At 61.3% G+C, this 10,276-nt stretch overlaps 1 protein-coding gene across 2 annotated transcripts in view; it reads right to left on the bottom strand.

Annotated features, from left to right (window-relative positions):
* SUSD4 (sushi domain containing 4) overlaps window positions 1–10,276 on the bottom strand; it is a 90,649-nt gene that overhangs the window by 3,767 nt on the left and 76,606 nt on the right. For both annotated transcript variants that reach the window (XM_040636149.1, XM_040636148.1), the window contains one exon: window positions 641–832. In XM_040636149.1, coding sequence (XP_040492083.1) covers window positions 641–832 — 192 coding nt within the window. The remainder of the gene's footprint in view (window positions 1–640; window positions 833–10,276) is intronic.

The following is a 10,276-nucleotide window of genomic DNA, read 5'->3' as shown; positions in this document are numbered from 1 at the left end:
GCCCCCCCCCCCCCCCCCCCACCGTCCTCCCTTGCTTCCACCACCTCCGCAGGCATCCTGCTCGGGCTCCCATTGCCGTCCGAGGGCCTCCAGAGGCCCCACGTCACTAAGCGCTGCCCCCACGTACAGGGGCCAGGAGCTACTGCTCGGGCAGGAAACGCTGGGGCGAGCAGGCAGGGCCGGGTGTGTGGGAGACGGTGGGTGGGTGGGTGCTGGCGCCCTGGTCTGCACCCCGTGCTCACTGCCCTGGGCTCCCGGGGCCAGCGGGAAGGCTGCTCTGCTAGTCATCTGTTATGAACCGAGGAGCACCCACGTTTGCAACTGGTGTATGCGTTAATGAGAGCAGGTGTTCCGTGGGATGCCATCCTCTGTGTTCTGACACGTGTCCTCACACGGGAGACAACGGCTGGGTTTGGGTCACACCCGTGGGCTGAGGTCCCTGCCAGTGGGAGGGACAGGCTGGGGGCAGACAGAGGCCGCCGTCCTTTCTGCCCCAGGGACCAGAGCTCAGCTCTCCTGACCGTGTGACAGGGTCTCACAACGATGAGTCCCTGCACCATGGCCCTGAGCCTTGCATGGGGGGCAGGGACGCGGCCAGCGGCCACTGTGTGCGGTGCAGCCCTGGGCCGTCCACGCTCACCTGACTTGATGCAGGAGACCTGGTAGGAGGGAAACCACTCCCCGTACTGGCAGGTGATGTACTTGTAATCACTGGTGAGGCTGTAGCCGGGATCGCAGTAAAACTCCACCACGGTCCCGTGGTTGTAGCGCTCGCAAGGCCGCGGGTGGCAGATGAAATCGCCGTGACTCACCGTCGGAGGCAGCGGGCACACTGGAGCGGCGGGAGAAGAGCGCCGTCAGCACCGCGTGCCCGCCCGTGGGGCCCGTCAGAACACAGGTCCGGCGGGAAGGGGCGTCTGTACGTGCACCACCAGACCTGCGACCTGTTCCCCGCGGGGTCACCAGGAGCCCGCTACACCTGCCGAGCAGCTGCGGCCGCCGCACAGCGCTGCCCACTACCTCGTAAAGCGGAGGTTCGTCTTGCCCGGCAGAGCGCATGCCCGCGTCGTAGATGGCGTAAGCGACTGTGTTAATGACGTACACCGTTACCTGCCCGACAACCAGGTCGATAAAATTAGGATGTTTATGGAGGAAATCCTTACTGACGGGAACCCCTAGCCCAAGCCTGCTTCCGTGCTGTGGCAGTCATCTGGGGCTGTCTGCATCCCTGGGTGTCCGCATTCTGATACCCACGTGCCCTGTGGTTCGGCCACCGCACACAGTGTGACCTCATGCAGGTCACGTCACCTCTCCCGGCCTTGAAGTTCTTCCCGGGATCGTGGAAGCTTATTCTACCCGCCATGATTTACAGTTTTTCTGATTCTTAATATTTTTCAATTTTAGGGGAAAAGAAATGTTTTCAGTTTCCTCCCAGGACTCGGAACCACCAGTCTGCGTGAACATCCCCAGGAGACAGAGCACAGACTCTAGCATGGCCTGCTTTACGTCCATACCTGTGGAAGCCCCCACGCGCAGGCCACGTGTGTAGGGAGCCCCCGGAGCCCACTAGCAAGATGGGCCCGCCCGCACAGAGCCATCTGGAGGCCCCTACAGCCTCTCCCCCAACCCTGCAAACAACGGGCAGTGAGATCTCGTGGGCTCTTTGCAGAGCTGGGGGAACGGAAGCTCAGGGGCCTTGGCCTGAGCTCTGGCCCAATGCCTGGCTAGCTGAGCAACCCCAAACAAGCTGCTTCTCACCTCTGAGCCTCAATGTCCTCACCTATAAAAAGGGAGGGTTGAGGGGCTGTTCTGACGTAGTGTGAGTGGGCAGCCAGGGATAGCCAGGACCCGGGAGCCTAGAGAGAGGGACGATGGCGCAGGTACCGTTTGCGTGCTGACGGAGAGCGGCAGCAGCAGGCCCCACTGCTGTGCAAGCACACACAGCAGCTCTGTTGCTGGGTCCCCAGCAGAAGCTGGAAGCGGGCAGGTGTGTCCTATAGGAGCCAGAGCCGGGGAGACTCCAATACCACCCGGGACGCCCCAGGACAGAGGAGTGGGGGCACCACACTGACTTCCCCACCTGCCCAGCCTGCAGGCTCTGTCTAGACAGGGGAGGGGGAAGCCAGCCTGGCAGGGGCCTGGGAGAGGCTGCCCCTGGGGCTGTGCAGGGCATGGTTGGGGCCTGAGGTCACAGGCCCGCTGTGCCCCATGAATGTGGCGTGGCATCAGGTGCAAGCAGGCAGGGTCAGGAACTGAGCCCCAACTTTGAGGCTGAGGGGTGGCAGCCGCCTTCCCAGAGCTGCCCAAGGGGTCCCATCCCTGGCACACTGCCAGCTCCACACTCTGGGTCTCCACACACTGGGACTCACCACCTCCAGGATGCCCTGAAGCATCCCTGGTGGGTAAGGTGGCCGGCCAGGAGGAGGGAGAGGACAAGGCAGCAGCCAGTCCGGAGACCTGACAGAGGTGTGGCAGAGACCTGACAGAGGAGCCCGTGGGAAGTGCCCTCCCTGTTGAACGATGCCCTGCACCCCAGAGGGACAGTGGATGGCCCAGTGGGGAGTATCCATGTCTGCGGCGAGGCCAGCCTGACTGTGACCTCTGCCCAGGTCTCCCCTCCACAGTCCAGAGCCCCCACAGCGCTGCACCCAGGAAAAAGGCCCCTTCCGTGGTCAGAGGCACACGGGGCCGTGGGACTCTCTCCCAGCAGGCTCTCTGAGCAAGCCCCAGAGCCACTAGGATTGGAAACTACCAGAGTGTTTCCAAGGCCCAGGGAGCTGTGGTCTCAGCAGCATTCCCCTGCCTTGGCCTCAAGGGCAAAGAACCGTACCCATCACTCTATTAACCCCAAGATACAGGGTCCCATCATGTGCTACAGAATGACCGGGCTAGACTGATGAACCATCCAGCGGGGAAACGGAGGCAGCATGGCACAAGGGGCAAGGGCTACAGATGTCCCCAGACTTACATGCAAATCACAGCTCTGAGCTGACGAGCTCCGGCGTGTTGGGTGGCTCGTGTGAGTTCTTGGGGTTTTAGCTACGCCATCCGTGTAACGAAGAGAATGATTCCTAACTCCTCGGGTGCCTGCGAGGATTGGGAGGAGCACGGAAGCTGCCGGAAGCTCATGCCCAGAGCAGCCCGGCTGGGTACCGCCAGGCCCTGAGGCAGCCAGGAACCCCGCACGCACACGGTCTGACGCGTGTCACGGCCACATCTGCTCCGAGGCCATGTGAAAGCCACGCCCGGCAGAGGCTTCAGTCCCGAGCCCGGCAGCCGGCTGCAGGGGCAGACGTGCACGCCCTGAAGAGATCTTTACCTTTACACCTTGCAGTGTCTCCGATGATCGCACCCGAACGACCATCAGCTTTGTGGCCAGGGAACCCCCCTGACCCATGTCCCGTCAGAGACCAAGACATGACGGAAGCATTAATTATAACCTAGTGAGCTGCGGGCCCCTCCACTCCATCCTTCTCCGACAGGCAGACGCATCTACGCAGACAGACGGCGCACACACCTGGGGCCTCACGCCCGTGGCAAGCATCACAGCTCACCCACGGGTTCCTGGAAACCCTGTTAGTCAAAGAGCAACCGCGGGGCCCAGAGCTCCTGCTGGAGTGTCTGCCTGCCGAGACTCCGTGCCCATGAAAGCCCGTGGGTGCCGAGAACAGAGGCACTCTTCTGGAATGCTATTTTCCTCCATGTTTCTCATGACTCCAGAAATTATTAGCTACAGGCAAGGGTCTTGTGAGCCTTGAGGTCTGGACATCGGGTGGTTTCTGCTGAGACTCTGCCAGACGCAGCCACCCTGCCGTTCCCGTGTCACCGCTCTGTCCCCTGCTCGACAACGGATCCCTGCCGGCCACAGGGCTGCAGTGTCCTGCTTGCCACACTTAGTCTCTCATGTACCAGGCTAGGGCAGGGGAGCAGGGGCTTGGGGACCCCACCCCACTTGGGGCTGGAGACAGGAGGCAAAGGTCTGCTCCCCCGTGTCCCTCTGCCCTGCCAGCCTCCGGTCCTCCCCCACCTTCCCCCCTCCTGGCTCCTCCCACCCACTCACAGCAAATCCCCGCGCGAACCAGGCCCTCCCTCACCTCCGCGGGCGTGAGGCCGTGAGCCGTGTGAGAGCAGGGCTATCTTCTGAATCAGTGCGTCTCCTGTCGCATCCAGCACTGCTCGCAAGTGGCAGTCTGAATGAGCGGACATGCACCAGCCTTCCCAAAAAGCCCGAGCAGCCGGCCCCTCCCAGAGGACACCCTCGCGCCCCATACCTGGTCCTGTTCTTTAACGGGAGGAAACTGAGGCACGGTAACAGTTTTATCAAAACCCCTTTGCCATGTGGACACAACGCAAATGCCTGTGCACGTTTTATGGACATGTCTGTGAAGGGGCCTGGACGACGTCACACTCGCTCTGAGGAGAGCATGAAACACGGAGGCTCGGTTCCCAGTACGGTTCCAGCAGTGACACTAACGGGTGCGGCCCCCGCGGCAGCAGCCTTCCCGCGGCAGATGCAGAGCGTGATGCGGACGCCCTCTGTGGCCCAGGGACGACCTTTACAACAGAGACAGACCGTGCAAGAGAGTGAAGGCAAAGAAGGCAAGAGAGGGGTGCGACAGGGTTAGCCTCAAATAAGATGTGGAGCTGCCGATGTGGGCGCGGCGGATGAAGGTGGGGACACATCTGGCTCCTCCTCCGGAAGAAAAGCATAAAACAAACACATATGAAGACCCTTTTGTCCGGGTTGGGAAAACCTCGACAGGCCTTTCAAAGGGCTGCTGATGGGTCTCGGACAGACCAGCGACCTGACTTCACGGGAGCACAGCTCACAGCGTGGCCCCAGCAGTGGCTGCCGTCCAGGCTCAGAGCCTGGAAATGTGCTCTTGGGTCCTGTGAGAGAAGGCGGCCTCACCTGCCCCTTTTACGGGGCGGCCTGAGGAGCTGGGAGAAATCAGACTCCCTTCTGCACATCACACAGCATCTCAACGAGCCCAGAAAAAGCAAGCGTGAGGGTTTAAGCCCGGGAAGCCCCTCCCCGGGTTCGGCATCTCCAGCTTGCCCAGAACGACCAGCAGCACCTCCCCGTCCCTGGAACAACCCCAAACACCCCACGTTCCCAGCGCCCCTAGAATCATCCCTTCCCCTCACCTGCGGCTCTGCCCCAGGACCAGCCCCGTCCACCCAACGGGCGAGGTGCCCGGTGGCCGGAGGGGCAGGTGAGTCAGGCTGGGCCGAGCTCAGGAAGAGAGGTCCTCTCACGGCGTCCTCGCCATCTGACGGAGATGGTGGTGGCCACAAGCCAAGCATCTCCTTGTGAGCCCTGCCGGCCGAGGGGCTCGCGTCAGGTACAAACATAGCCCGTCTGTCTGCCAATCACAAGGTGAAGTTCCTCGGGGGTGTGGAGGGAGGAAAACGATTCCCAAGGCCTGGGGTTCCCTCCGGGCCACCTTGGGCCTGGGGAAGAAGCGTCCACCCTGCTGACCACTGCCTTGGGAGGGATGTGCCCCGAGGTGGGTTTTCTCCCTGTCCTTGGGCAAGAACGTCCCTCCTGCAAGGAGCCTTCCCCAGACACGGGTGCCGCCTGCTCTCGGGGCCTGCGGCGCTCGCGCGCCTGACTGAAGGCCACGCCTCGTCCTTGGCAATCCTTCTGGAAGGTGCAGTGCACCAGCCCCTCCGAAGCTGGGGCTTCCCTGCGACAGGCAGCCGGCCTCGCTCTGTCCTGACGGGGCCACGGAGCCACCCCCCAGCCAAACCTGGCTTCTAGCTCTGTGCAGGACCCCGGCCTCTCCTGTGCTCACGACCCGGGGCGGATGGCCGGGAGGGCCCCAGGGTCGGGCAGCCCGTGCCGCGTGGAATTTGGGGTGCTGGAGGTTCTCAGAAGCGCAGCCTGTCTCCCCTCTGCTGTGTCGCTGCGGCATTTTCACTCGCTCACGTGGCCTCTCTCCCGTGTTCCATGCACCCAGGCCCCAGGACCAGTCTGAGGTCGGGGAAGGCCCACGAGTCCCACTGCTCGAGGCAAAGTGAAGCCCCAAGGAAAGGCTGCTGTGGCTCCAGGTAGAAACGGTGATTTCTCACCTCTTGTCCTGTTCTGTGTTGTCAGCACATGGCGTCCACTCAGACGCAGACACGGGACCGATCACACCCCACAGCCCACACAGCAGATCTTCTGAACGAAGGGGCTTTTCACACTTTCGTCTTAACTGTGGTCTTTCACTCATTTAATTCATTTCATTTGTTCAACACAACATTTTTGGATAACCACTGAAACTAGACGTGACATTGGTCCTCACCCTCCTGGGAATTACACCGAAATCAGAGGCTAAGTAAGTAACCGAGGGACTATTTCTGTGGCCGGGTAAGGTTCCCCATCCGCTGAACAAACGTCAGTATGGCCCTCACACACTCACCAGGCCAGCTCGCTTCCCTGGAGAGGGCCGTGGCTGTGCCCCCCGAGAAACGGAAAAGCCCCAGACAGTGCATGGGCCCCATGACGAGGAACCGGGGGGACAGGCTGTGGTGGACCGAGCCCACCAGGGGGCAGGTCCGCGTGGTCCCAGCCCCTCGTGTGGATGTCGCAGGGACCCTGTGGTGCTTACATTTGCAAGTTGCCATGCCCGGGCTGGGGACGCCCGGACAGCGGGTAAAGCCTCACTTGCGCTGTGTCTGTGAGGGCGTCTCTGGAAGAGATTCACAGCTGAATCCCAGCGTGAGGAGATGGCCCTTCAGCGCGGGGGCATCCTGGTCATGTGAGGACCCAAACGGAACAGAAAGGCTAAGGGGGTGAATTCACTCTCTCTGCACAGCTGGGGATCCGTCCTCTCCTGCGTCCTCGGACACGGGTGCCGCTGGTGCTCAGGCCGAGTCACAGCAGTGGCTCGCCGGGACCTCCAGCTGGCAGACGGCACATCGGGGCATCCTGGGACGTCCCAGCCTCCGTGATCTCACACACACACACAGAGTATGCGTATATGCACTGTGACCACGGATGTGCACACGGTGTGTGCAAACGCATGGACACTATGATTATGTGTATACGCAGCACATACCCCATACTGGGGTCATGTACACGGCATGAACACATACACGGGTGTTATGCATACACGGTATACACACACGCACAGGGACTAAACGCGTGCACATGCGGCATGGATGCACTGATGGAGTCCACATATACCGTCCATATACGCGGAGTGACTGTACGTACACGGTACACACTGGGGTGCTGTAGGTCACATACATGAACACGCTCGTGGGTACACACACACGGTAGCACACGCACGCTGCTCGTTCTGCTCCTCTCCGGAACCCTGACGCCACGGTTCCCCACCCGAGTCTCCAGCCCAGCCCCGGGTCTACAGGTTAGAGTCGCTCCTGCAAACGGAAACTGCCTGAGCCTCGCTGGGGACTCAGCTCGTCTCCCCGTTGCTCCCCTGCAGTCCCAGGCAGGCCTGAAGCTCCTCCCCTGGCGCCTTCGCAGAGTGGGAGAGCGGGAGGAGCCGCCCGTCAGCGAGGCCTATCCGCGATCTTGGCCTGGCGGAGCCCAGGCGAAAGGCACTAACAGTGCGAGGAGCCCGGACGAGAGCAGGTGCAGTCTGGTGGCGGCTGGTCCCGCCACGTCCCGCGGGCCCGCAGGCCATCGGTGGCGCATGGACCGTGTGTATCTAGTCCGCAACACAAGCAACCAATGAGAAACGGCTGTCGCAATCCGACCTTCAGGTTGACCTGGCAGCAACATCCAAGAGAGTTTTCCGTTTCTATCTATTAAAATACAATTTTTAATACTGTTGTATCTAATCATCTAAAGTGGGACTTCTATTCGGTTTTTGTCTTTTTTTTTTCTATAACCCATTTCTATTGACTTATACGGTTATCGGTCTATAACATGTTAGAAAACAGAAACCACCGATTCTCTCCATGAGAACGTGAACGTACGACGCACACAGAGCAGGAAGGGTCACCAGTGGTGTTGGGAGGAGTGTCCTGAGAGGGTCCAGCATGCGGGAGGGCCGATTTGAGGGCACGGCCTCAGCGGCTGCATCAGACACTAGGGGAAGCCCCCCACCTCACCCCGGGGTGGGCTCCTGACAGCCAGCGGAGCCGGTGTGAGAACGAGGTGGCCGTGGTGTCCGCCGTGGTGTCCGCCGTGGGTCTTCACTTGCCCCAGACCCGCGCTTTCCAGCTGCAGCCCGACCACCAGCTTGCGACTCAGCCAGGAGCCTGTAGAAAGGCATCAGCTCCGCGCCATCCGGCGGAAGTCCCGGCGAGTGTGACGGTCTGGAAAGTGCGGCCCCAGACCCTGCGCTGGGCTGGGGAGTGTGGGGCCACGTGGGGCTGCGGCGGGAAGGCTGGCAGCTCCGGGGGGCGAGTGCCAATCATCCCGAGGCCCTGAGCATGTGGTCGGAGCGGCTCCCGCAGGAGCCAGGGGCACAGACCCTGCTGTGGACACGCACAGCATCACCAGGCCTCTGCCGTCAGTGGCCGGTGGGCTGCTGATAATGAGAACCGCCACCACACCAGCTGTCCCCAGTCCGCTCCGTGTCTGGGTCATGATCCCAGGAAGCCAGACAGAACCCCTCCAGGCCAAAGTCCTAGCTGTTTCCAAGGCAATGCCTGAAACTTCGCTTTCCGCTCACAGAAAATCGATGGGCATTACGCAGCACGTTATATTTTCCCCTTTCATTTTGCTGTAACAACGCGGAAAGCCAAAACACGTGTGGACCCGAGGAAGCGAACGGCGACAGGGCTGGGGCTCTGCTTTCCTCCAGGCTGCAGGGAGCCTGGCGTCGGCCTGCTCGGGCCGTGCCGACAGATCGGTGAAGATCAGTACTGAGCAGCGGCCCGGGGTCCCGCCTGCTCCGCTGGCAGGAGCTGCCACGGCAGGGGGGGTCCCCAAAGAAACACACCACCCAGGAGGCGTGAGGACAGGTGTGCGGCTTCGGGGTGGCAGGAGTGTGGGGCGGGCCGGGGCTGAGACACAGCGACACCGCGAGGAGCGTGGGGGCGCTGCTCTGCTGGCCTCGGCTCTGGGGTTCTGACGACACTGCTCTTACCCCCTGGCAGCGACTGAGCGCCGACAGCCAAGTGGGGCACGGCCTTAGTCACCGCAGGGTAGACATGAAACACAAGACATCAGTGTGTCAGCCTCCTCATGTCTGCAAACCTTCTCCAAAAGAGGATTCCCCTCCAGCGGGAATTCCTGCTGGAACTGGGGCATCTTACTCTCCTGGAAGGGGAGGAGAGCAGAGGTGCAGGATGACAGGGAGAGTGTCCCACAGGCGCGGGAGCGCCCGGAGCGGATGTCGTTGGCAAGCCCTCCCACCATCAGACCCCGACCGAGCTCATGCTGCCAGGGTGTCGTGGCCACGTTCCAACTCTCCTTCCAGGGCAAAATGCACATCCTGAATTTTCTGAACTTCAAACTTCTCTACCACCGGTGCCTTCTCATTCGTGCTACCGAAATCCTCGCAGATGAGAAGTAAGTGCTTGGACAGTTCGCAAGCGTGGAAGTGACGGGCACGCTTCGCACCACGCCGTGGGCTTGCCCACTGTGGGCATGGCTCCATATTACACGCGGAAAATAAATAGCCACGTCCTCCACCGGCAAAGACACGTCTAAGGTTTATACAGTATGTCCTAGTGTTCTGAAAAACAAGCAAGCAAACTGCCATTCTGTGAAAAGGGTCATGTGCTCCTGACACAGGCACCAACCTGGGAAGCGCTGGCTGGGATGCTGTGGGTGCGAGAGGGGACACGGGGAGCCGGTCAGCAGCCCAGTCAGCAGAGCGCCATCGGCAGAGAGCGTGCGGGGCTGAGAGGGCATGACCGCCGGGGCTCCGAGACGGCCCACAGCAGCTGCACGCCGGCTTCAAATCCTGACTGGACACCCGGCTGCCGCACGACGTTCTACCTCCCGTCACTCTGAGCTGGCCTGCCCACCACCCCTGAAACAGGAACAGGAACACGGGCCCTGCAGCATTTCTACAAATGAGAAAGGACACCTGAGCGCTGGACGGCTACTGTGACCGTTGGCCACATGACAAGAGATAAAATGCAAGCAGCAATTCCAACCACAGCTCCGCAGGCCCCCACCCTGAGGGTTGCACGCGCACGTCCCACCTGATCCCCACGACCGCCGTGCCTCATGCCCTCACTTGCACAGATAAGGGAATCAAGGCTCAGCAGGGTGTGGTCACTTGCCCAAGGTCACCCAGCAAATAAACAGCCAAGCTGGGATCTGACCGTTAAGTGAGGCTTCCCCGGAGCTGGGCTCCTTCCC

Source organism: Ursus maritimus, unplaced genomic scaffold (genome assembly GCF_017311325.1).
Source record: "Ursus maritimus isolate PB19 unplaced genomic scaffold, ASM1731132v1 scaffold_2, whole genome shotgun sequence".
Taxonomy (NCBI): domain Eukaryota; kingdom Metazoa; phylum Chordata; class Mammalia; order Carnivora; family Ursidae; genus Ursus; species Ursus maritimus.
Note: the sequence above shows the minus strand (reverse complement) of the source record. Positions and strands in the feature narration are given on the sequence as shown.